At 37.3% G+C, this 26,956-nt stretch overlaps 3 protein-coding genes across 4 annotated transcripts; 2 read left to right on the top strand and 1 right to left on the bottom strand.

Annotated features, from left to right (window-relative positions):
* Positions 1-386: 386 nt before the first annotated feature.
* On the top strand, positions 387-2,105 carry LOC136261490 (uncharacterized). Its single transcript, XM_066055497.1, has 3 exons — positions 387-892; positions 955-1,106; positions 1,168-2,105. Exons 1-3 carry the CDS (start codon positions 463-465, stop codon positions 1,354-1,356), a joined length of 771 nt encoding a protein of 256 aa, XP_065911569.1. The 5' UTR covers positions 387-462; the 3' UTR covers positions 1,357-2,105.
* On the bottom strand, positions 1,886-20,903 carry LOC136261491 (folliculin-like). Of its 2 annotated transcripts, XM_066055499.1 has the most exons (11): positions 20,833-20,902; positions 20,095-20,176; positions 19,108-19,280; positions 15,813-15,957; positions 7,531-7,589; positions 7,373-7,487; positions 3,390-3,551; positions 2,640-2,727; positions 2,488-2,590; positions 2,329-2,397; positions 1,898-2,219 (listed from the first exon to the last, which is right to left on the bottom strand). In XM_066055499.1, the coding sequence occupies exons 1-6, from the start codon at positions 20,854-20,856 to the stop codon at positions 7,461-7,463; spliced, it is 510 nt and encodes a 169-aa protein (XP_065911571.1). In that variant the 5' UTR covers positions 20,857-20,902; the 3' UTR covers positions 1,898-2,219; positions 2,329-2,397; positions 2,488-2,590; positions 2,640-2,727; positions 3,390-3,551; positions 7,373-7,460. The 2 variants fall into 2 exon arrangements, with proteins under 2 accessions (XP_065911570.1, XP_065911571.1); XM_066055498.1 differs by having other exon boundaries at positions 1,886-2,219; positions 7,373-7,589; positions 20,833-20,903.
* Positions 20,904-25,641: 4,738 nt separating this feature from the next.
* Positions 25,642-26,689, top strand: LOC136260841 (uncharacterized). The gene is made up of 3 exons (XM_066054722.1): positions 25,642-26,122; positions 26,175-26,326; positions 26,386-26,689. Exons 1-3 carry the CDS (start codon positions 25,693-25,695, stop codon positions 26,572-26,574), a joined length of 771 nt encoding a protein of 256 aa, XP_065910794.1. The 5' UTR covers positions 25,642-25,692; the 3' UTR covers positions 26,575-26,689.
* Positions 26,690-26,956: the final 267 nt, after the last annotated feature.

Genomic DNA, 26,956 nt, shown 5'->3' with positions numbered 1-26,956 from the left:
CCAGAAAAACCCAATGAAGTATACAGTACTACCATACTGTATGATACTACCGTACTGTATGATTACTGCCATGTATGAACTAATATAAGCAGATCTACAGTACTTTAAGAAGCAAAAGCTTGGAGACAATTTCTTACAATTCCATACAATATGCAGCAAACATCTACAGACAGTAATGTGGTGCATAATTCTTGACCATATAAAGTAGCTATAGAGAAATGAGAGTATCCCACACTACATGGAGGTATAGTTATATGAATTCCCATACAAGTTAATAATATAGAACTCTTGATTTAATACGGGATGCTTACATAACAGGAAGGAAGACCACACAGTCCACACTAGCCATTGCACGTTGCAGGTATATAAGTGGCCTCAATTTGTGACTGATCATTCAACTAAACAGTGAAACTAACTGTATTTATTAGCTACTATTATACTTGAGACGATCAGAAAAGAATAATGGAATACAAAGTAGAAAAGTTTCAGTTCAGTCCTTCCTTCACTGCTTCAACACTACCAGAAGATGGTGCCTCCTGGCCTTCTTATAAACACAAGTCCGCTATTATGTTGAACAAAACTTCAAGTCAGTCAGAACCACTCAACAAGGACAGTAAACCACAAAATGATAAGGTATCATTAGATCTCTCTCCAAATGGGGGTCAACTTAGCATCATCATTAATGGAACAACACTCGATGTTACTAAAAACTCTTGTGACATTAATATTGGAAATTTCTCCATAAAACTCAACAGCCACCTTAACAGGACTCCATACCCATTGAGTGTAATACAACCATCCACAGTGGCGGTAGTCAGTGTCTCACGTGGTAATCCACTTCACATCATATCAACAGGGGACTCTCCATATGTCACAGCTGCTCTATCACTTAGTAAGTTAACCATTAATATTACTATACATAACTCATATTAATCTACTGTAACTTCTCCACAGTTGAAGGAGTGCTAAATGAAGATGCATATCTTGTTGCATGGAGTTCTAACAGTCAAGGGGACCAGTTCTTTAATGCTGATCAAAACAATTTTTACCTTGCTGTTGATGCAGACAGTAACATTGTAGCATTACCAGGGGACGTGCCTGATGAGGTGTGCACATATTGTTACTATTAATAATACTTAGTTGTTATATTTATCATTCTATATATAGGGATACATATATAGATTCAAACAAGAGGATATTGATGGTGTACAAGATTTACGGTACTGTGTGGAGTCTGATGGGAAGAAGTACTACATGATGATTCAACCAAATGGAGACATAACTACTCTACCTGCTGAAGATCTTGTACTTGGTTCAACCATTGACACCCAGTGCAGATTCAGACTTGTGGTGTGATAAGAAATTGGACAATACCTTTTAAGAAACAGATTTTTAATAGTTTTTTTTATACTTTTTACTAGACTTTTTAAAATTGATTACAAGACTATTTAATGTAATTATATCACAATATGGCAGCTTATGATACTTGCTCCTCAACTCTCATCTTAATCAAGCTAGTGCGTGTCTTTAGTTATAAAACTCTTGTTAAGTGTGCAAATGTTTATCTGACAGTGGCATAAAGCTTCAAGACATTAATTACAACATTCGCCAGAGTGTGAAAGAGATGATTGTGTTTATGTTTCACAGCCTACACAACTCATCTTCAACTTATAAAGACACCCAGAGGAAGTAAGATATTCGTTGCATGCATTTTGCTTTAAATGCACATTAGCTACTCTCTCATAGTCACAGTTCAATTAAACTAGCAAACCATAGGACTCAGTGAATATTTAGATAACGTTTCAGATAAACTTCAAGGCTACTCACTTTCAAAGAAGAGCCCCTGGATTTCTTGGTGATTTAAACAGCGCAAAATCAGTTTATATAGTACATCTAAACAAGGACTCTTTTTAAAACAAAGCACATTTTCTTGAAGCTTAGAGGTTCACAATGCACATCTTCCTTTGAGACACACCAGTCAAAAACTCACTAAAGGAAAAAGTAAAACGGTCTGGTTATATACGTTGACCTAAAGCTTACGTAAATAAGTAACTTATTAAATAATCATATTGAAATTGTATAAATTTTGTAATACAATTTAATTATTGACAAACTGTAACAAATGAGAACGATAGTCTTTGTTAATAGCAGACAACCAGAATTGAAGAATATCAATGTCAACTAGTTCACATTGTAAAACTTGAAGCAGTGATGTCAACCTGAAGGACAGAAAGGGAATTATTACTTGTGTTTAGCCAGGAGCTTTAAGGTGCTTATAAGCTCCTGATTTTGCTTAGTGAACACAAATCATCAACACGAATAACATACTTCTCTTTTCTCTTTGATTTGATGTCAAGTTTTCCCGTCTTTGAGACAGTGTACAGAGCTTTGGCTTTACTACATAGAATATTAGTGTGTCATTTATGTAAGGGACTGTTCCATGCAGTATGTCATTTATAAAGGTGAGCAATTATAGAGGTGTCTTACTTTAACCATTCTCTTTTTAGTGTATCCAGAGATTAAAGGGCCAAGTTGTCAGAAAATGAATTGTTCTGGAGGATGTTTATCAGTCGGTACAAAATAGTTGGACCTGCAATAACAATTGATAACTTATTGAACACATTAAATAAGTTCACAACTTTCTTGTGAAGCACCACTCTGTCTTTTAGATGACATCATAAATGTGTAATGTTTCAATGGATCATCCAACTCCTGGTCGGCTGGTAACTGTACAAGAAGTATAACCAGTATGTTGTCACATGTAAACTGCTATTTTGATTAGGTACAATTAAAGAACATACAATGAAACCTCTTCCAATGTGATGGACTGTATGCAATTGTAAAATAGGTACCTGAATTAGCCTTACTTCTTACTAAATTGGTGTTGACCTAATACTTCACTACAATTATATACAACTGCTATTTGCTTTTCTAGTGGGGTCATATAACAATATTTATAAATATTTTATTGTTGATGTTCATGGAACCAATATATGACTTAACGGTATAAATTTATGCAAGTAAAGTTTTTGTTGTGCGCCAAAGCTAGGAATGAAGGAAAAAGTAAATGCAGGTAGAGTTTCAGCAGTAATGTAACATTGTAAAGGTGTCCAATGAAACTGTAGAATTATGTTATAGTAAGAATTATCATTGTTGACTGTTGTGATTATTTGTGAGGAATTTGGCAACACACACTGACACACATACTAGTCATGTGCCTACAGTTTGATGGACAAATTCTATTTACTAGCTACTGATCACAATTTAATTCCTTAATGAACACACACACACACACACACACACACACACACACACACACACACACACACACACACACACACACACACACACACACACACACACACACACACACACACACACACACACACATTTTTTGGGGCCACAACATCCATAATGACATGATGTTGGGAGTTGATGATATCATCAGTGATTCTGACGTCCACCTGTAGTCCCAAGAAGTTGCACTTGAATGACTCCTGATATGAACTGCTGTAGCCAACAATCTTACTACAACCCTCGGGTAGGAGATCCTGTTAGGAAGAAGTCATTTAAAATAAAATTATACGTAGTTCAGAATAACAAAGAGTATGACTACTATGAACTTGATAAAGACAAAGAGTTTTAATTGAAATTTTTAGTGTGATTTGCTTGTTAGAAATATTCATTGGGAAATATACTACTTAGTCTACTACCAATTGAATGTGTTACTTATACATGATTAACACATGTAGTTTGACTAACACAAAAATAGGTAATACTTCAAATATAATAACAATACTATACCATCCACTGTAAAGTGGAAGAGTTGTCAGGATATTGATAATAAAAGAGTGGGTGGCCTATATAATACTATGTAGCTAGCATCTAACAAAACTTTTAGCAGTTAAAATGTGAAATAGTTTGTCAGCACTGCCAGATTTTTACTGAATTTATCAACTGTCTTACTGTGATTCAACTTTTCTTCTTGAACATTAAACAATAAATGCTAATTTGACAATGAAAAACGTGACATGTTCATCATGTTAAAATTGATATATTGCAAGTATGTACTAGTATTACAATACCACTCTTTTCTAAATTTAGTAAAATTACATGTTGTATAACAAATAAACCACAGCATAACAAAGACACAACGTGATCATGAGATGACTAAAGGGTCTGTGTCCCTACAAAGTATAGTCATACAAACAACATCAATCAGTGTCACCATAAAACGTTTCACGCGTATCACAAAATTTCCCCAGACCACATGACATGACCAAGTAGACATGCACAACTTCCTCCAGACCCGTAATAACTACCATACTGAAAAAAATTATTTTGTCTATAAATTTGGTTGTGAGTAGGCAATATGAAGAGCATGGAAAACCCCCTTAAGATTAACTTTGTGCCTCTCAAAAACATCTTTGTAGCTCACATTATAGTTAGTAAGGGTTCACTTGAGCCCCGCCAAATACAGTAATATCAAAGAGATGAACATGTGTTCACTCCCAATGGTTTTGTACTGGAACAGGCATGTTTTCATGTTGTAAACATGTTTGCGTGCCTTAATGGTCTATACTAAATGTATGGGATATTTTTAAAGCCTCATAACTCACTTGTTCTCGCCCATATCAAAGCACTTTTTTGACTATTAGTTCAGGAGTTTAAAGGGCTTCACAGTGCTACTAAATGTTTGGGCAGCTGGCTCGAACAGTGCAGCTCCTATTCCATGACACATGGTATTGTCATTACTATACTGTATCTTACTGTAAACCATTTTAAAGCTGGGAAAGGTCTAAAAAAGGAGCCTTAAATTGTAGAAAAAGGTGTACTGCAACTAATGAATCAAAATACAATTTTATGGGGAGAGACAGACACACACAGTGACACACAGTGACATACAGAGAATCAGCTTTCAATGTACATTAAAATTGTCAACAAAATCCCTTGCATAAAAATAGCTAATTGCTGTCATGTGCATGTGGGTGAAAAAAGTGAGATAATTTTTTGTTGCAAGTAGCCCACTTACCTTATGGCCTCTTGACATTTCAGTAAACAATAAAACAAGCAGGTACAATAACCACTTCCTGGGGCATGATATATTGGATTACACAACTCCCACAGTATGGTGGGCAAGTACAATGAATATACAATGAACTTTTTGTACATGCATCTGCACAAACATGACTGTGACATTCCATGACAGTACAAAACAACAACAAGTCTACTGTACTTTTACACCGCAATAGATGATTATTTAGCCATAGCAAATTTTGGCAAATCTGTTATCAGTCTTTTAAATTAAAGTGATATATGTGACCGGATCTGCGAAAACCCAACACAATTGTGCAAGCCTAAATTTACAGTATAAAGCATTGAATACAATGGGTGAAATACTTGCGTATTATTAAAAAACATTTCGTAAATTTTTTGAACATTCTTAGTGAAGAAAGGGGCTAACAGTAAAATCTGGATATCATTTTATTTGCCTACTTAAGAGGAGTTAGAAATCTTTGCTTTATTGCAGTAGATGCAAGGATGAGGAACGCATTTATATATGTCACATCAAAATGATAATACGTGATCGATGTAGTGACGAAAGGTGATGCAAGGGAAAACTTACCCACTAACTGATTCCCCTACTCATGGCAAACACGATGGTGCAAGTGTGTCATTTTGCTCGCCAGTTACAACTGTTTTAGTAAGCTCCTGTAATTTATTTTCACTATACTTGCTGTATAAATCGATTTTTCATAGGGCTGTAACTCCCAAGTCATTGCCATATCAGGCTGAAACTGAAACTTTGACAGAACATACATTTGGCTAAGTAGATTAAAAATATAAATATTTAATAAACAGGAATTCGAAAAAAGCATGATTGTGTCATGTTTTCGCAGATCTGGTCACATATGAGGTATAATTCTCTTTTGATGACTTGCAGATAAACATGAACAACTTGTCTAATGCTTCCAAATATGAATGACCATTTAAGGAAAGGCCTCATTAATCTGATGGTTAGCCAATTGTGGGTGTATGTGACTGATTCACAAATGTACACAGAAAATCAAAAACAAAAAAAAGGTCACCATAAAGTTGGTAAATGGGTACATTGTTGGAAGCATTTCGACTACTTTATACACTGTTAACAGTATCCTTGTAACGTGACACCAATCTTGTCGCTGTCAACAGAGGAAAATGAGCAGAAGCCAAACACACACCCAGAGAATGCTACTGTACAACTGCATGAGACTATCTTAAGATGTGTTCTTATTACACAACAGGCTAACATGTTTGTGGCTGGCTTTAACATGTGAACAAGAAGAGTAAGGAATGACTGAAGCTACACATGAGGAGAAAATGGGAAAAAGATAAATGGTGTCATGTGGGAAAAGCCTGATTACTTGTACATGACTAACTTGTGCATCTTCTTAGTGAGACATAATTCCTATGTTACCATTTGTGGATATCATATGTTTACAACAGCACTGTAGGGCATGATAAGCTGTAAAATCCCTTACATTAATTGAACATGGAACTTTATAATTGATATACTGTTAAGTTGCTCATATGATTCTCAACCTCATCTGGAGAGATGCCTATACCAAGCAGCTGCCTGGCCAAGAAGAAATTGAGTCTGACAGCTGCCTTAAATATGTATGTAGTGACAGTATACATGGCACACTTGGCTCTACACCAAGGTGAGTTTGAAATCCTCACTATTTCCATGCACATACAGGCATCATAGTAGTAACTGTACTTTCAACTTAAAATAACTCCCACCACAAAACAAATGGTTGGCCTATTTCCTTGATGATGTACAATCTGTAAGAACAGAGAAGTAAGCCAAGATACAGATTAAGGAACTTAAGAATACAATGAAGTGAAGACTACACACATACACATTCTACAGTACAATAGACTGGCTTCCTTCACTAAACACGATTGGTTGCATTATACAAATGCGTTTTTCCTCATGTTCCATGTGTTTCTTAAGAATTTAGTGATTATAGTGAGCTGATAGTAAGAACTTTTAACAGAAACATTTCATGTGATTATCAGTCAGCAAATTCTGAAGAATTCGCATTCTGAGATATCGTGACAGACATTGTCGAGGGGGAAATTTACATGACTTTTGCAATTGACGTTCTATATGGATTGCTTATATTGTGTACATCATTCTATCATCATCATTGCTGTGACTTTTTGTTGAAGTATAACATATAATGATATTGTTTCTTAAGTATTCACAGAACATCCACAGTACATTCTGTGTGTGTGTGCGTGTGTGTGTACGTGTGTGTGTGTGCGTGTGCGTGCGTGCGTGCGTGTGTGTGTCACTGACTCAGTCCACAAGCTGCCAACACATTACCTTCAAGACCATCAGTAGCGATGTCACTGTCACCATGTCCTCACCCCTGACGATCACCTGGTCACCACATATCACGTGATTGGCCAAATCAGTGAAGTGTCCCCCTTGGTAACACCTGGTCCCAATTAATAATAGCTACACACAGAAACACACATTACCACTTCTCTTATCGAAAATAAGTGTCTTAAAGATCTGAAGAAGTGCTTATCCTTAAGATCTGAAAAAAAAAAGATTGTGATCTTAGCACTATGTACTGTATACTATGTACATCAGTGCTAATAAATAATTTGTACAGAGAAAGTATAGTAAGCTCTTAAAAGAAACAAACAAACTTTAACTCCACTCATAATTATGATACCATGGAACAGTAGCTCATAGGAAAGATTGAATCACTACATAGATGTGTCAACAATAATTTGACTCACAGTGAAACCTGCAGTAATCAGGTCACCTGAATAAACCAGTCAAATTAAATAATTCCCCAAATGTATCTTAGAGGGTTTTTTACCTGCTTGTTAAGGAAAGAAAACTTCACTTTATGCATGAGTGGATTAGATATGTACCCCACCTAATAACACATTATGAGAAGGGAGGCCATATGTGTGCACGCTGTTCATGTGTAATTGGGAAACAGTTCCTAATTGTAAATAATCACACTAATGTGAGAAAGTCTTCCTAATTTGGGAGCATTACACTAATCTAGTGAAACTACAAGCTGACTAGTTCTTGCTATACACCAGGTCAATACAATGGTTTGTCATGACATCACTAGTGCTATAGTCTTGCAATACTAGTAGCACAAACCCTAGTACCACACAACTCACTCATGTTGACAGCACTTGGTACTAGGGTGAGTTGTGTATTCATACTTTATCACATGGTACACATCATGTGTTGTAGTTACAAGCTAAAAAGAGTGACAAAAGAAGACAATAAGCAGTAGCTACTTCAGATACTACATGATTTATCAACTTGGTACAAAATAGCTTACTTTGTATTTTGTGATAAGCTTTGATGTGGCGACAGGTAATTATCAAGGTTTACTCTTACGAAAATGGTCATTGCGCTTACATTACTGAGTCTGTCTATAGTACAGTTCAAATTATATATGGAATTGCTGGTATCAACTACGTTACTTAGTTTATACTGCTTTCTGCATATCTTTACTACACGTATAAGCTGTACAAAAACATTACCAGCCTTGCAATCTTGGAGGGTCAGCAGTCTCTTTTCCATAAGGTCAGTCTTGCAATGGGAACACTTGTTGGGCTGTCATATGTCACGTTTGTTCTTCATAGTATATTCAACCTTTCACCAGAGCTCTATGCTGTACATGGTTTAAGTGTTTTTCTTGCACAACATTGTGTCATAGTGGTCATTTTCTTATGCTCAAAGAAAATATGTCGCTTGTATAGAGAATATCTTTGTGCTAACTGAACTACAAGCCTGAACACCTGAACTATCATGTACCACTATAGAGTGTACAACAGTAATTAGATAGTAGCATCTCATGTACATTATTATCTAATCAAAAACAGCCAAGCTGTAAAAAAAGGTGCGGCCCCCAAAAAGGCCATGGTGAAAAAAGATGTGAAATCCAAGGTGGCGGCCAAGAAATGGCTGTGATGGTAGGTTAATGGTTACATTTTAATAACAACAATTCAGGTGAATTTGGTGCCAAGACCAAGCGGCACAAAATTCACCTGAATTGTCGTTATTAAAATGTAACCATTAACCTACCATCACAGCCATTTCTTGGCCGCCACCTTGGATTTCACATCTTTTTTCACCATGGCCTTTTTGGGGGCCGCACCTTTTTTTACAGCTTGGCTGTTTTTGATTAGATATCACTTCTTTTTGTATTTGTATACTGCAAAGCCGGCCTATGGCTGGCTTTGGGGCTTTTTTAACCCATGTGTTTTTTTCTTTACTACAGGAAGAAGAAAAGAACTTAAAGAAGACTTTTAGTACTTCAATTATTTTTGATTTCATTAGTAATTATACAAATTATATACATATATTTATTAAATGCCCATTATTCCCCACAGGATATTTTTTTGCAGCTGATCTCTCTACTGGGTGACTTGAAATATAGCTGAACTATATACAGGATGGTTTCTTTGTAGCTGAACTCTCTACAAGGTAACCTCTTCTAGCTGGTCTCTCTACAGGGTATTTTGTTTCTAGCTGAACTCTCTACAGGTGATTTGTTTGCAGCTAAACTCTCTACATGGTGGTGTCTTTGTAGCCGAACTCTCTACATGATGGTTTCTTTGTAGCTGAACTCTCTATAAGGTGACTTCGTCTAGCTGAACTCTCTACAGGGTGATTTTTTGTAGCTGAACTCTCTGTAGGGTGATTTGTTTGCAGCTGAACTCTCTACATGATGGTTTCTTTGTAGCTGAACTCTCTACAAGGTGACTTCGTCCAGCTGATCTCTCTACGGGGTGATTTGTTTCTAGCTGAACTCTCTACAGGTGATTTGTTTGCAGCTAAACTCTCTACTAGGTGGTTTCTTTGTAGCTGAACTCTCTACATGATGGTTTCTTTGTAGCTGAACTCTCTACAAGGTAACTTCTTCTCTACAGGGTGATTTGTTGTAGTTGAATTCTCTACAAGGTAGTTTGTATGAGGCTGAACTCTCTACATGGCGGTTTCTTTGTAGCTGAACTCTCTACAGAGTGATTTATTTGCAGCTGAACTCTCTACATGATGGTTTCTTTGTAACTGAACACTCTACAAGGTGACTTCTTCTAGCTGATCTTTCTACAGGGTGAATTGTTGTAGCTGAACTATCTACAAGGTAACTTCTTCTAGCTGATCTCTATACAGGGTAATTTGTTTGTAGTTGAATTCTGTACAGGTAGTTTCTTTGTAGCTGAACTCTGTACATGATGGTTTCTTTGTAGCTGAACTCTTTACAAGGTGACTTCTTCTAGCTGAACTCTCTACGGGGTAAATTCTTTGTAGCTGAACTCTCTATATGATGGTTTCTTTGTAACTGAACTCTCTACAAGGTAACTTCTTCTAGCTGATCTTTCTACTGGGTGATTTGTTTGCAGCTGAACTCTCTACATGGTGGTTTCTTTGTTGCTGATCTCTCTACAGGGTGATTTGTTTGTAACTGAACTCTGTACAAGTGCGTTTTTGTGGGTGATCTCACTGCAGGTTGATTTGTTTGTAGCTGAACTCACTAAAGGGTGATTTTGCTTGTATATAGCTGAACTCCTTGCATTGTATCTAGTTTCTAGCTGATCTCTCTACAGGGTGATTTGTTTGTAGCTGATCTCTCTACAAGTTGATTTGTGTGTAGCTGATCTCTCTGCAGGTTGATTAATTTGCAGCCGATCTCTCTACAAGGTAATTTGTTTGTAGCTGAACTGTCTGTAAAGTGATTTATTTGTAGCTGATCTCTCTGCAGGTTGATTTGTTTTAGCTGAACTCTCTACAGGGTGATTTACTTGTAGCTGAACTCCTTATATTGTGTCTGGTTTCTAGCTGATCTTTCTACAGGGTGATTTGTTTGTAGCTGATCTCTCTACAAGTTGATTTGTGTGTAGCTGATCTTTCTACTGGTTGATTTGTTTGTAGCCGATCTCTCTACAGGGTAATTTGTTTGTAGCTGAACTCTGTACAAGGTGCTTTTTTGTAGGTGATTTCACTGCAGGTTGATTTGTTTTAGCTGAACTCACTAAAGGGTGATTTGCTTGTAGCTGAACTCCTTACATTGTGTCTAGTTTCTAGCTGATCTCTCTACAGGGTGATTTGTTTGTAGCTGAACTCTCTATAAGGTGATTTGTTTGCAGCTGAACTCTCTACATGGTGGTTTCTTTGTTGCTGAACTCTCTACAGGGTGTTTTGCTTGTAGCTACTCTCTACAGGGTGATTTGTTTTTAGCTTATCTCTCTACAGGTTGATTTGTGTGTAACTGATCTCTCTACAAGCTGATTTGTTTGTAGCTGAATTCTCTGCAAAGTGTTTTGTTTGTAGCTGACCTCTCTTCAGGGTGATTTGTTTCTAGCTGATCTCTCTACAGGGTGATCTTTTTGTAGCTGACCTCTCTTCAGGGTGATTTGTTTCTAGCTGATATCTCTACAGGGTGATTTTTTGTAGCTGACCTCTCTTCAGGGTGATTTGTTTCTAGCTGATCGCTCTACAGGTTGGTTTGTTTGTAGTTGAACTCTCTACACGGTGATTTGCTTGTAGCTGAACACCTTACATTGTGTCTAGTTTCTAGCTGATCTCTCTACAGGGTGATTTGTTTGTAGCTGATCTCTCTACAAGTTGAATTGTGTGTAGCTAATCTCTCTGGAGGTTGATTTGTTTGTAGCTGATCTCTCCACAAGGTAATTTATTTGTAGCTGAACTGTCTAAAAGGTGATTTGTTTGTAGCTGATCTCTCTGCAGGTTGATTTGTTTTAGCTGAGCTCTCTACAGGGTGATTTATTTGTAGCTGAACTCCTTACATTGTGTGTAGTTTCTAGCTGATCTCTCTACAGGGTGATTTGTTTGTAGTTGATCTCTCTATAAGTTGATTTGTGTGTAGCTGATCTCTCTGCAGGTTGATTTGTTTGTAGCTGACCTCTCTTCAGGGTGATTTGTTTCTAGCTGATCGCTCTACAGGTTGGTTTGTTTGTAGTTGAACTCTCTACACGGTGATTTGCTTGTAGCTGAACTCCTTACATTGTGTCTAGTTTCTAGCTGATCTCTCTACAGGGTGATTTGTTTGTAGCTGATCTCTCTACAAGTTGAATTGTGTGTAGCTAATCTCTCTGGAGGTTGATTTGTTTGTAGCTGATCTCTCCACAAGGTAATTTATTTGTAGCTGAACTGTCTAAAAGGTGATTTGTTTGTAGCTGATCTCTCTGCAGGTTGATTTGTTTTAGCTGAGCTCTCTACAGGGTGATTTATTTGTAGCTGAACTCCTTACATTGTGTGTAGTTTCTAGCTGATCTCTCTACAGGGTGATTTGTTTGTAGTTGATCTCTCTATAAGTTGATTTGTGTGTAGCTGATCTCTCTGCAGGTTGATTTGTTTGTAGCCGATCTCTCTATAGGGTAATTTGTTTCCAGCTGATCTCTCTGCAGGGTGATTTTTTGTAGCTGACCTCTCTTCAGGGTGATTTGTTTCTAGCTGATATCTTTACAGGGTGATTTTTTGTAGCTGACCTCTCTTCAGGGTGATTTGTTTCTAGCTGATCGCTCTACAGGTTGGTTTGTTTGTAGCTGAACTCTCTACACGGTGATTTGCTTGTAGCTGAACTCCTTACATTGTGTCTAGTTTCTAGCTGATCTCTCTACAGGGTGATTTGTTTGTAGCTGATCTCTCTACAAGTTGAATTGTGTGTAGCTAATCTCTCTGCAGGTTGATTTGTTTGTAGCCGATCTCTCTACAAGGTAATTTATTTGTAGCTGAACTGTCTAAAAGGTGATTTGTTTGTAGCTGATCTCTCTGCAGGTTGATTTGTTTTAGCTGAGCTCTCTACAGGGTGATTTATTTGTAGCTGAACTCCTTACATTGTGTGTAGTTTCTAGCTGATCTCTCTACAGGGTGATTTGTTTGTAGTTGATCTCTCTATAAGTTGATTTGTGTGTAGCTGATCTCTCTGCAGGTTGATTTGTTTGTAGCCGATCTCTCTATAGGGTAATTTGTTTCTAGCTGATCTCTCTACAGGGTGATTTTTTTGTAGCTGACCTCTCTTCAGGGTGATTTGTTTCTAGCTGATATCTCTACAGGGTGATTTTTTGTAGCTGACCTCTCTTCAGGGTGATTTGTTTCTAGCTGATCGCTCTACAGGTTGGTTTGTTTGTAGCTGAACTCTCTACACAGTGATTTGCTTGTAGCTGAACTCCTTACATTGTGTCTAGTTTCTAGCTGATCTCTCTACAGGGTGATTTGTTTGTAGCTGATCTCTCTACAAGTTGAATTGTGTGTAGCTAATCTCTCTGGAGGTTGATTTGTTTGTAGCCGATCTCTCTACAAGGTAATTTATTTGTAGCTGAACTGTCTAAAAGGTAATTTGTTTGTAGCTGATCTCTCTGCAGGTTGATTTGTTTTAGCTGAACTCTCTACAGGGTGATTTATTTGTAGCCGAACTCCTTACATTGTGTGTAGTTTCTAGCTGATCTCTCTACAGGGTGATTTGTTTGTAGTTGATCTCTCTATAAGTTGATTTGTGTGTAGCTGATCTCTCTGCAGGTTTATTTGTTTTAGCTGAACTCTCTACAGGCTGATTTGTTTGTAGCCGATCTCTCTACAGGGTAATTTGTTGGTAGCTGAACTCTCTACATGGTGGTTTCTTTGTTGCTGAACTCTCTACAGGGTGTTTTGCTTGTAGCTGATCTCTCTACAGGGCAATTTGTTTGTAGCTGATCTCTCTACAGGGTGATTTTTTTGTAGCTGACCTCTCTTCAGGGTGATTTGTTTCTAGCTGATCTCTCTACAGGGTGATTTTTTGTAGCTGACCTCTCTTCAGGGTGATTTGTTTCTAGCTGATTGCTCTACAGGTTGATTTGTTTGTAGATGAACTCTCTACAGGGTAATTTACCTGTAGCTGAACTCCTTACTTTGTGTCTAGTTTGTAGCTGATCTCTCTACAGGGTGATTTGTTTGTAGCTGAACTCCTTACATTGTGTGTAGTTTCTAGCTGATTTCTCTACAGGGTGATTTGTGTGTAGCTGATCTCTCTGCAGGTTGATTTGTTTGTAGCCGATCTATCTACAGGTAATCTGTTTGTAGCAGAACTCTCTATATGGTGATTTGTTTGTAGCTGATCTCTCTGCAGGTTGATTTGTTTTAGCTGAACTCTCTACAGGTTGATTGCTTGTAGCTGAACTCCTTACATTGTGTCTAGTTTCTAGCTGATGTCTCTACAGGGTGATTTTTTGTAGCTGAACTCTCTTCAGGGTGATTTGTTTCTAGCTGATCTCTCTACAGGTAGATTTGTGTTGATTTGTTCATTGCTGATCGCTCTAAAGGTTGATTTGTTGCAGCTGAACACCTTGCAAAGTGTTTTGTTTGTAGCTGATCACTCTAAAGGGTAATTTGTTTGTAGCTGAACTCTCTCCACAGTGACTTGTGTGTAGCTGAATTCTGTGTAATTGAATTCTCTAGAGAGTGACTGAATTGTAGCTGAATTCTCTACATAGTGCATGACTTGTTTATAGCTGAACTTTCTTCAGTGTGACTTGTAATGTTCTGAATCTCTATAGTGATATATTTGCTTAACTCTCCACATGGTGACTGTCTTCTTGCTGAACTGTCTATAAGATTAACTGTTTGCAGCTGAACTCCCTACAGAATAACTTGTGATGTAATAAAATTCTATAATGGAGTAAATAAATTAGCCGAATGCTCTATTAGGGTGACTGTTCTATTAGAGTATCTCGATCTCACATTTGCTACACGGAGTTGGCTTTCGAATCATAACTCAGTGGTTTGTAATCCGATTCTTCTGTACTACTGCAAGAACTTTCTATGAAGATTATTCCAGCTATACACTGATTTTCAGCTCATTGCTCTAAGCGGTTTGCCTAGTAGGCGTGAAAACTAATACTTTTTAATTCATAAAAATCGATCGCGTAATTGTGACACAGGTTGGGTTTTGTGTCATATCTCCGTGGTCTTTATCTCGATTCCTTTCAAACCACCAAAAGGCACTCCTACGATGGTTACTCCATTTACATAGCAATTTTCAACTCATTCCATGAAGCGGTTTACCCTGTAGGCGTGACAACAAATCGATCTTGTTTTACGCGAATAATCGGTCATAACTCCTGAACCATTCATCGGATTTGTACTAAACTTGATGCTGGGATTCGCCTTTGGACTCCCTTTCTGTGTGCCAAATTTCAAGGCGATCGGAGTACGCGTTTGCTTGTTATAGCAATTTTTGCAAGTGTGCGAAAAGACGAAGAAGAAAAAAACAACGAAGAAAAAAAAACGAAACTTTGGCAGCTCGTATCTCGGAAATGGCTGGAGCGATTTCCTTCAAATTTGGAATGTAGACTCCCTTGGCTGGCGGGCAACTGTGTAGCAAATTTGGTGCCAATCAGATAAGTGATCACCGAGATACAAAGGTGTGAAAATGACGTTTTCGTTCTTCCTGTCAATATACTCATGGTGTGGCGCGCCGGCTTCTTGGGCCGCACGACACACTATCGTGTGTCTTGATTAACTCACGTTTTTACTGTATGTGCGAAAAAACTTTGAAGAATAGATTGTTGGGTAGCCAAACCAGCGAACAGAAATAGCATGACGTGACTAACTATACAATATTCACTCAAATGTTTGACAATTCTTCCCAACCACAAGGTCAACTAAATCCTTGGACTTGGAGTATATATGAATGAATTTATCAAACCTATATGTTCTTGCAAAAATCTTATTCTGACATTTTGCCAAACTTTCTTATTATACAGTACACATACTAGACACTTACCGATGGTACTGAAGAAGCTAATAAACTCGGGTACAGTCAGTGCTCTCTCAAGAGGAGGTAAAGAAGACACAGAGGACTCCAGTGGTGATAGGTCATCATTATTGTCATCAACTTCATTGTGTGTGTCCGCTACATGCTGTCCAGGCTGTTACCATAATGCATAAATAATACATAACAACTAAATAAGCGCATACACATCTATACATACAAGGGAACTGAAGGCATTTAAGAAGTGCAATATAAGCGCCATTAACAACTGCTACTTACTCCTGATACAACAATTAAGTACCATACATATACAGGTTTAAGCTATTTTATGGATAAATAGCATAAAGGATGTTTGCGGTAAGATCCTCAAGGACCACTTATTCTACATTATGTGCAACTGTAGAATGCTTTATTATCAGTGTGAATTCTGAAAAGCACATTTGGTGGGGACTATTCTACGGAACGGAACGGAACGGAACGGAACGGAACGGAACGGAACGGAACGGAACGGAATGATGGACTAAACTGCGGAACGGAATGCTTTCTCAGATTGAAGCTTGCAGCTTACCATTGCTGTACAAGTTATCAGTGGCACTTCCAGCAGGTAATCAAACGTACCCCAAGAAAGATAAAACGAATTTAAGGATCGATTGTGGGTTCTTGTTGGTTGTCATTAGTAACGAAGTACTAATTGTGGGAATAGCTGACTCAGTGATTTCATCTTCGGATATATCAAGTAGGGAACTTAATGCATGACTTTTTTTTATTAGTATGTGAGTTATTTTTACTTACTTGACTTTAGAATGTACAGTCTGAGGCCCAGCCTTTCTAATCGGCATAAATCAGTATGCGTATAGCTACACTACAAAGGAAACAAGTATGGTGACAAGCTGAATCAACTCAGTCTAAGTAGAATCTAAAGGAATTTTGTGCAGTGTGTGAGGAGCAAACATTCAGATACCTCAAGGAGGCTATATTGTGTGAACATCAATGATTCATTAACAGAGTAGTGGACTATTGTCAGATATCTCAGCCTGAGTACTGAGTTGAATTCTGGATGGGGTCTATTTTACAGAATGGAGTGCTTTCTGAATCAACTTGCAGCTTGGCTAGCTGCTATCATTGCTGAAATTGCATTTTATCAGTGGAACCTCCAGGAAAATGGAATAGGATAATTATAAAACATTAATTAAGTGATTGTTTAGGTAATCATGACTTTATTCAGTCTAATAAACAGAATATATGGTTGATTGAGTGAGGTATCACTTTCAGAAAGTTCAGACGACCAGTGATGAGATGCATGGATTCATCAAATTTTTGTTGTGGTTGGAGACATTAAATATCCAAAAGCAAACTGACTGTATAATATTAATTCACTTTCTTTATATTTTCTCAATTTTGAGCCTGTATACAAATAATTGAATTTTCCTTGTCAATAGAAATCCTAGAATAAGATGGGAGAGAAACTTATCTTTGTTTACCTATACTGTACAACCAAGAGTTCGTAATACTGATTTGTATGGGGGAGAGTGTCTAACTCTCAGTATGGCCTGTACAAACACCCTGTGTAAAGTTCACCTTTCATCAAATCAACACCTTTACTGGGGGATAGAAAACTGTTGATTAGAGTTGCTGAAGAAGGTAAAGCCTTTGTTCTGAAATAAGGCCAAGGTGTTACTTTAAGCAGGGTGTTTGGTGAATGCATTCAAGTTAGACACTCCCCACCTTATTATGAACTCTTGGTACAACTTCAAAGGAAATGAAGAAAGCATACAGATGAATCAATAAAATCACTACAGTAAGGTGAATTACAGACTAGATCTTGGTTAATTAATGACAGTGGTTGGAGATTAAGTGTGGTAGCTTCTTGCTCTTGAATATGTTGCAAAGTGGAAGTACAAATCAAAATGGGATATCAATTTCAGTATGAAGAATTTGTATACATAAATAATCTAGCATTACTATTTCATTTGTCCTCCACTTAAACATGCTACAACAGTACTAGTGTCAGTAAATTGGCAGTGAGTCTACCTTGAAATCTCAACTCTAGAGTAGATCCAACACAGGACAACCCGCACTGTAACAAATACATGTGATCCCATTGTAATTTCATGGACCAGCTGGACTGGGAATCACTTGAAAATAGACGAACAAATTTAACCTGTTTTGTTTGAAGTGAAGCATGTGAAATGTTACACTTAAGAAATCCTAGGATTCTTAGGTGGTATGTAATTAATGTAAGTGTTCCATTTCAGGTCTGACTAGATACATTGAAATTACACGCACATCCTGGTCCAAATCACGTTTGCCTGGTGGCTACGGGCATGGTTTCACATGCGGCTTATAATAGAGATTTGGCTGATCTTGGGAGTTTTGACATTTAGCCTGATTCAAGGCTAGCAGTCAGACACATCCTTGAATTGTGCAACAGATAAAATCAGCTCACTATTGAATACGGCATTAGTCCACTGCACCAGCTGTTAATATATAAATAACTCCATGCATACACTTCAGTGATGTTTGCAGAATATACCCTCCTTGCGGTCTGCCAAAATATTTGCTCCTCACACACTGCACAAAATTCTTCAAGTTTTAATTCAGCTGGCTCTTTCCTGTTACCAGTATCTTCCTGCTTGCTTTATTTATACACTGACTTATGACTTGAAAGACCGGCCCAGACTGTTTTGTAAAGTCTAAATAAGAAAAACAGCTCACATAAAGTTCCCTTCCGTATGGATGAACATCACTGATACAGCTCATCCCACAATAATACTTCGTTACTAATGACAACCAACAAAAACCCACAATCGATCCGTTAATTCTTTTTATCTTATGTTTAACTCTATTATCTATGGTTTAACCACCCACTGGAGATGCCACTGCTAACTTATAAGGGAAGTTTCAACAATGATAAGTTGCAAGCTTCAGTTTGAGAAAGCGTTCCGTTCCGTGGTTTAGTCCATCATTCCGTTCCGTTCCGTTCCGTTCCGTAGAATAGTCCCCACCTTTATCATTTACAGTACCGCTCAAATACAACGTCACCTCACAAAAATGTAAGCAATTAAAAATCTTGCTAGCTAATTAAAGGGCGTGGCACCCATTTCGCTCACGAGCATCATCCCAATGAAATGGGATGAATACTTGCAAGCTAAATGGGTGACACACCCTTTAATTAGTGAGCTTTTTAATCGCTCACACTCTCGCGAGACAACGTTGCATTTGAGTGGTACTGTAACTTGACAACAAGAAAATCAAAACAATAAAAATTCAGTTACTACAAAATTTATAATATACAACACTAGCTAACCTGTGGTGGTCCTTCCACCATGCTCTCCCTGAGGCGACTGCCACCACATTTGAGGATGTAGACAAAGTGACGATGAAGCGTGCAGAATATGTTTGGGCCTGCTGTCAAGTCCATGAGTGACCTACCAGCTGAGCGCTGCTTGGCCGCACCAACCTTAATTCTACGATGGTGATCTGCAAATATGCATGGGGGGATTACATTGGAATCTCTCTTAACAAACTCTCCAAATTAAGGACACAACAGACAACATATAATAAGGGAGAATATTCTGGTCCCAACAGGTGTGCATACTTCACCTCTGAAAGTAAAACCTCTTACTAGTGATGTGCGATATTAGGATTTTGGTTTTGGTATGATATAGATACGTATGATAATTGGTAAATTTCGATACTTTTTGGTACTTTTTCTTCTTTTGATTAATTGCGTGGGGCAAATGTTTATAATTAGCAGCTATGGTTTATAGAATTTGTGATGAAGCTAATAACAAGCCTTGGGAACTGGTAGACGCTTTTTGTATGGCTAAACTGTACAGAACTGAGCTTCATTTCTACTGTGATTGCACAATCACACACCAAAAGTTGTAAATTACCAAAATATTATTCAATAGCTATATTGAAAATTGTAGCAAAATATTGACTATACGATAAATATTGATATCAGTTATAAAAATATTGAGATTCAATACGATATCGGTATTGAAAAAATATTGCAACATTGATAATTTTTCGGCATATTGCACATCACTACTCTTTACTGTAACAAAAAAAAAAAATTTTAAACATGGTATAGCTCATTTGTTTTGGCTCATATCAAGATGATGTTTAAGGAACCTCATGACTTTGATAAATGTTATGGCAGGAGGCCTGTGCTATGGAAGTTACAGTGTTAGGGTAAAATGATGGCCAAACAAACTATACGTATTTACTACAACAGATATAATACATACAAGATCAATAGCAACAACAAACTACATGCATTGTTACACACTTGGAGGAGCAGGAAGTAACTGTTTGCTGGGGATGTTATGATCTGCTTGATTATCAATCTCTCGATGATACACATCCTCAGCCTACACAAAGTGTATACAGTGTAATATCTCAATAATAATAATTATAGCTATTTCGTGTTGGGCAATCAATCAATTTAGGTCAACATTAAAAGTTTTCAAAATACTGGGTTAAACCCTTAAAATTTAAGAATTATGCATTAAATAATTCTAATATCTGTTTAATATCTTTTTTGAAACCGCAGCTTGGTAAAACAGACTGATCATAAAATCTTGTCAGTTGTTGTCCAATGGAAAATACATGTATTTTACACTACATACAAAAACACTAATTTACAACCTTTAACTCACAAAATCTCTACAGCACACCATACAATAAAAGAAAACCCTTGAATCTCTCTATCCAATTCCGACCGTACAAATGGGAAACTGTCACCATAGCGACAGTTGAAAACAAATAAAAAATTTGCTGCTTGCCAAAGCTAGGAATGAAGGAAAATCCTTATTAACTAAATGTAGGAAGAATTTCAATAGTAATACAAAGGTGTCCAATGAAACTGTAGAGTTACATAATAGTAGGAATTACCATTGTTGACTGTTGTGATTATTTCGTGAGGAATTTGGCAACATATACTGAGTCTTGTGCCTGTAGTTTTGGACAAATTCATATTATTTACTACTGATCACAATTTAATTCCTTAATGAACACACACACATACATTTTTTGGGGCCACAACATCCATAATGACATGATGTTGGGAGTTGATGATATCATCGGTAATTCTGATATCCACCTGTAGTCCCAGGAAGTTGTACTTGAATGACTCCTAATATGAACTACTGTAGCCAACAATCTTACTACAACCCTCAGGTAGTAGATCCTGTTAAAAAGAAGTCATTTATATTAAAATTATATGGAAATCAGAAAACAAAAATTGTATAGCAACGAGTATGATAGTTAAATTGAAATGTTAAAGGTGATTTGCTTGTTAGAAATATTCATTGGGATATATACTTATACTGTACTTCCAATTGAATGTGATACTTATACATCATTAGCACACGAAGTTTGACTAACACAAAAATAGGTAATACTTCAAATATAATAATAATAATACCAAATTATCCACTGTATAGAGTGGAAGAGTTGCTAACCCCACCACTGGGGATGATGTAAATGATAAAACAGTGGGTGGCCTATAATACTATGTAGCTAACATTTATAACAAAACCTTTAGCAGTTACCTTTGTTATTTAACTAGTACGTTTTCCACAAATGTGCACTACCGGATATCAAATATTTAGTCAACACTGCCAGATTTTCACTGAATCTATCAACTGCTTGTCTTACTGTGATTCAACTTTTCTTCTTGAATATTAAACAATGAATGCTAACTTGACAATGAAAAACGTGACATGTTCATACTCCTGAGTCATGCTAAATAAATTGAAGTGTGTGGTAATATTACAATACCACAATGCTGCATCGCAAGTGTTGCTGTGTTGGGATTCAGGAAGAACCACCCACAATGTCCCTCAAACACTGATGTATGACACAATCTGGTTATGTTTTTATCTTTAATTACTGTGGTCTCTATAGGTACATCCCTTTACTAAATTACATATTGTATAACAAATCAGCAACATAACAAAGACATAACATGATCACAAGATGACTATATAAGGGTGATGAAGTATAGTTGTACAAACAACATCAATTACTACACACAGTGTCACGTATGCCATGAAATGTTTCACCAGACCACATGATGTGTACATGACCTTGTAGACACACAGCCTACACCATACAACTTCCTCCAACATTTTAACAATCTTTAAATACCACACCTAAATGTAATCAGTTTTATATAAATTTGATTGTGAGTATAGGCAATATGAAGGGCATGGGAAACCCAACTTTATGTGTTATCTTCATACTGAGCCCACATTAATATCTCTTTAGTGTTCTAATGCTGGTAATTTTTGATATCATATTAATAGGGTAGATAACAGGATAGCTAGTAAGAACAGTAACTGTACAATACATGCATGTAAGAAAAACATCTTTGATTTGAGCAAACATTCAGTGCAGCTGCTATTCTATGACACCATATGATTATTACATTGTTTCGACCATGGGTATTGTCAGTAACACATAACTATACTGAATCCCATATTAAAGCTTGGCCAGGTCCTTAAAAAGAAGATACAACCTTAATAAATTTAAATTTTTTAAAAATTTAGAACAAGGGTTACTGCAACAAATTCACAATTTAAAAAAAAATCTTTAGGTGACAAACAGGTAAATTTAATACAACAGGAAATGATGTCAGTCTGTTGTATTTCAGTACTTTCAAGAGTTTAGAATGATAAGTAGTACATCATGAGAGAGGGGGAGCTGTAGAGAGCAAAGAGGAGAGTGAGAGAAAGAGAGAGTCATGCACACACACGTGCACGTACATATGTACGTACACACACGCATGCACGCAGTGATATACAGAGGATAAGCTTTTAATGTCCATTTAAATTGTCAATAACATTCCTAGCTTGCACAAAAATAGCTAATTGCTGTCATGTGTGTGGGTTATAAGAAATGAGATAATTTTTGGTTGTAAACATCATAATTAATTTTGCAGTTCACATCTGCATCAATATGTGGTGTCTATCTGTTCAGTAGCACAATTCCAAGTCTCCTTAATGAGAAAGACAGTCACAATGATGGTAATTCGGGTGCTTGTATATCAATAGATCCTATATGGAACCACCATACATACAGTGCTGCTGTTATGTCTAAAATTGATGTAAAGGTGTGTGTAGGAATTAAGAGAAGGAAATTGCAGTAGGTCAGAATTTCTTAAGATTTCAGTCGGATAGTGGGCATTCAAATTTTTGCACTTATTTTCATTTGTAAAAAAAAAAAATTTTGAAGGCAGCATTTTAAGGATCTGTTTAAGAATGTGTACTACATTTTCCTAATAATTTAATGCTTTCTCCAATGCCTTCATTCCTCTAACATTGAGCACATACTGCACAAAATACAGTCAATTTTTAGTGGCGTGTATATAGGAAGCTCAGCAGTGTGTAAAAGCATTTTATGAGTGACTAATCATAAGAATATCTTCTTAGTGTATGTATACAGAGGTGGTGGTGAAAATGTTGGCCTAATTTAACTGTCACAGTACTTCAAAGATAAATAAAATTTACAATCCACTAAGCAGAATTAAAAGGAGGACTAAAAGGTGATTTAACTAAACTAGGATGGTATTATGTACACTGCACCCCTGCAATGGCTAAAAGGTCAGGTATTTATCCTTCAAATAATGTGTTGTTATATGATTATACAAATTCCAATGATTACTATAGATGAATGCAGTCATATAATCCTTGGCAGAAGCTGCAGTATTTATCCATGCAAGCATCCATGTATACAGGGTGCTTCATAAATGTTCAAAGTACTTAAGTTACTAATGTTCACTGAACCAAATTTGGTATTTACAGGGCAGATAAAGTGTGTAGGAATATTGCATACACACACCATTGCTTTTAAACTCCTTTTTGCATGTATGGCTGTATACTGTCATAATACTTTTATATGATTTAAAATCCACAGGATAGACATATCCTATCTTTGCTCTACACAGCTCATCCATGTGGGTAAGTTCTTTAGTACAAACACAAGGATATGTGTAGGTGTCATCCAGGGTGGGTGGTGGATTAGATAAGTATTTACACTTCATCATGTGAAGTTATCGTTGTAGCTAAGTTATTGTTGTAATTTTGCACACACAGCACTTGCACATGGTAGTTAAGTAATTGTTGTAATTTTTAGACTGCAGGAACATGCGAGTCCTGCAGACCACCAGCTTGTATGCTGTAAATCTTTAATAAATAAATTAAATGTGTAACATAATTCTTGTACAATTTCATTAGCAGCAAAACAAATGGTATTGTAGTCACTATAATGTACAAACAAGGGAGGTAGCTTACACCTGCAGATATACCAGTGGACATTTAATCTTAATTCAGTCTATACTCTTTGTCTACGTTTTTTTGTAACATTAATATGAGTGAACCTGCACAAACCGCATCATAAGAAAGAACGGCACTTGAGTTAACATTTTTATCTGACAGCCTGCCTCAACTATCAATTATTGACTAGAAAATAGGGTGGTTCACTTTCAGCTATGTTCAGCCTGTTACACAGTGCTACAAATGAAGAACAGTAGGAGAAGCACCTCTGCAATCAATCTAGTCACCATGAAAAATACAGATGATTCGCATGCCCCAATTATCAATTGCTGAATCGAAGCGAAGTGGCCATTACGCTTTGCTTTCAGTTATGTTCATCCTGTTACACAGTGTTACAAGCGAAGAACTGTAGGAGAAGTGCCTCTGCTAGTCTCCACGGAAAATATGGACAATTCCTGTTACAAATGTAGCCGGGAAGCCATTGTGCTACTGCAAATTGACACCTTGGGCTGTCAGCAAAACAAAAAAGGGACACAAAGGAGGACAAAGGTAATTCCATAATGCGTACATTGTACATAGTGAAATGATGTTGAACAGTGAAAAAATCAAGCCCGTAGCCTTAGCTGATATAAGTTACGCTTGTCTGAAGGCGGGCAGGCAGGCAGGCAGGCAGGTAGGCAGGCTGGCAGGCAGGCAGGCAGGCAGGCAGGCAGGCAGGCAGGCAGGCAGGCTGGCAGGCAGGCAGGCAGGCAGGCAGGCAGGCAGGCAGGCAGGCAGGCAGGCAGGCAGGCAGGCAGGCAGGCAGGCAGGCAGGCAGGCAGGCAGGCAGGCAGGCAGGCAGGCAGGCAGGCAGGCAGGCAGGCAGGCAGGCAGGCAGGCAGGCAGGCAGGCAGGCAGGCAGGCAGGCAGGCAGGCTGGCAGGCAGGCAGGCAGGCAGGCAGGCAGGCAGGCAGGCAGGCAGGCAGGCAGGCAGGCAGGCAGGCAGTTAACTAGTCAGTCAATAGAAAATTCCATTGAATAATTTAAAAATTTGTATAACAAACTATTGGAAGCATACTGAAAAAACTTTTTGGCTTGATTATACCTAATCAATACTGCCCAAACCGTCAGGATGGTCTTGTGAAGCTGGCTTTTGGGTGATTTTTTGGCCAGAAAAACCCAATCAAGTATACAGTACTACCATTCTGTGTGATACTACCGTACTGTATGATTACTGCCATGTATGAACTAATATAAGCAGATCTAGAGTACTTTAAGAAGCAAAAGCTTTGAGACAATTTCCTACAATTACCATACAACATGCAGCAGACATCTACAGACAGTAATGTGGTGCATAATTCTTGACCATATAAAGTAGCTACAGAGAAATGAGAGTATCCCACACTACATGGAGGTATAGTTATATGAATTCCCATACAAATTAATAATATAGAACTCCTGATTTAATACGGGATGCTTACATAACAGGAAGGAAGACCAACAGTCCACACTAGCCATTGCACGTTGCGGGTATATAAGTGGCCACAATTTGTGACTGATCATTCAACTAAACAGTGAAACTAACTGTATTTATTAGCTACTATTATACTTGAGACGATCAGAAAAGAATCATGGAACACAAAGTGGAAAAGTTTCAGTTCAGTCCTTCCTTCACTACTTCAACACTACCAGAAGATGGTGCCACCTGGCCTTCTTATAAACACAAGTCCGCTATTATGTTGAACAAAACTTCAAGTCAGTCAGAACTACTCAACAAGGACAGCAAACCACAAAATGATAAGGTATCATTAGACCTCTCTCCAAATGGGGGTCAACTTAGCATCACCATTAATGGAACAACACTTGATGCTACTAAAAACTCTTGTGACATTAATATTGGAAATTTCTCCATAAAACTCAACAGCCACCTTAACAGGACACCATACCCATTGAGTGTAATACAACCATCCACAGTGGCTGTAGTCAGTGTCTCACTTGGTAATCCACTTCACATCATATCAACAGGAGACTCTCCATATGTCACAGCTGCTCTATCACTTAGTAAGTTAACCATTAAGATAACTCATATTAATCTACTGTAACTTTTCCACAGTTGAAGGAGTACTCAATGAAGATGCATATCTTGTTGCATGGAGTTCTAACAGTCAAGGGGACCAGTTCTTTAATGCTGATCAAAACAATTTTTACCTTGCTGTTGATGCAGACAATAACATTGTAGCATTACCAGGGGACGTGCCTGATGAGGTGTGCACATATTGTTACTATTAATATACTTAGTTGTTATATTATCATTCTATATATAGGGATACATATATAGATTCAAACAAGAGGATATTGATGGTGTACAAGATTTACGGTACTGTGTGGAATCTGATGGGAAGAAGTACTACATGATGATTCAACCAAATGGAGACATAACTACTCTACCTGCTGAAGATCTTGAACTTGGTTCAACCATTGACACCCAATGTAGATTCAGACTTGTGGTGTGATAAGAAATTGGACAATACCTTTTAAGAAACAGATTTTTAATAGTTTTTTTTAATACTTTTTACTACATTTTTTAAAATTGATTACAAGACTATTTAATGTAATTATATCACAATATGGCAGCTTATGATACTTGCTCCTCAACTCTCATCTTATCAAGCTAGTGCATGTCTTCAGTTATAAAGCTCTTGTTGACTGTACAAATGTTTTTCTGACAGTGGCATAAAGCTTCAAGGCATTAATTACAACATTCACCAGAGTGTGAAAGAGATGATTGTGTTTATGTTTCACAGCCTACACAACTCATCTTCAACTTATAAAGACACCCAGAGGAAGTAGGATTTTCGTTGCATGCATTTTGCTTTAATTGCACATTAGCTACTC

This window comes from Dysidea avara, chromosome 7 (assembly GCF_963678975.1).
Source record: "Dysidea avara chromosome 7, odDysAvar1.4, whole genome shotgun sequence".
NCBI classification, from domain to species: Eukaryota; Metazoa; Porifera; class Demospongiae; order Dictyoceratida; family Dysideidae; genus Dysidea; species Dysidea avara.
The sequence above is the reverse complement of the archived record's forward strand: the minus strand, read 5'-3'. Positions and strand labels throughout refer to the sequence as shown.

Coding starts and splice junctions, on each gene's coding strand:
- LOC136261490 (XM_066055497.1), top strand. CDS start 463: ATGGAATACAAAGTAGAAAAGTTTCAGTTCAGTCCTTCCTTCACTGCT. Junction 893..954: donor CACAGCTGCTCTATCACTTA/GTAAGTTAACCA, acceptor ACTTCTCCACAG/TTGAAGGAGTGCTAAATGAA. Junction 1,107..1,167: donor CAGGGGACGTGCCTGATGAG/GTGTGCACATAT, acceptor TTCTATATATAG/GGATACATATATAGATTCAA.
- LOC136261491 (XM_066055498.1), bottom strand. CDS start 20,856: ATGGATGTTGTGGCCCCAAAAAAT. Junction 20,177..20,832: donor ATGTTGTGGCCCCAAAAAAT/GTATGTGTGTGT, acceptor CACTTTGTGTAG/GCTGAGGATGTGTATCATCG. Junction 15,958..19,107: donor TGGTGGAAGGACCACCACAG/GTTAGCTAGTGT, acceptor TTATGGTAACAG/CCTGGACAGCATGTAGCGGA.
- LOC136260841 (XM_066054722.1), top strand. CDS start 25,693: ATGGAACACAAAGTGGAAAAGTTTCAGTTCAGTCCTTCCTTCACTACT. Junction 26,123..26,174: donor CACAGCTGCTCTATCACTTA/GTAAGTTAACCA, acceptor ACTTTTCCACAG/TTGAAGGAGTACTCAATGAA. Junction 26,327..26,385: donor CAGGGGACGTGCCTGATGAG/GTGTGCACATAT, acceptor TTCTATATATAG/GGATACATATATAGATTCAA.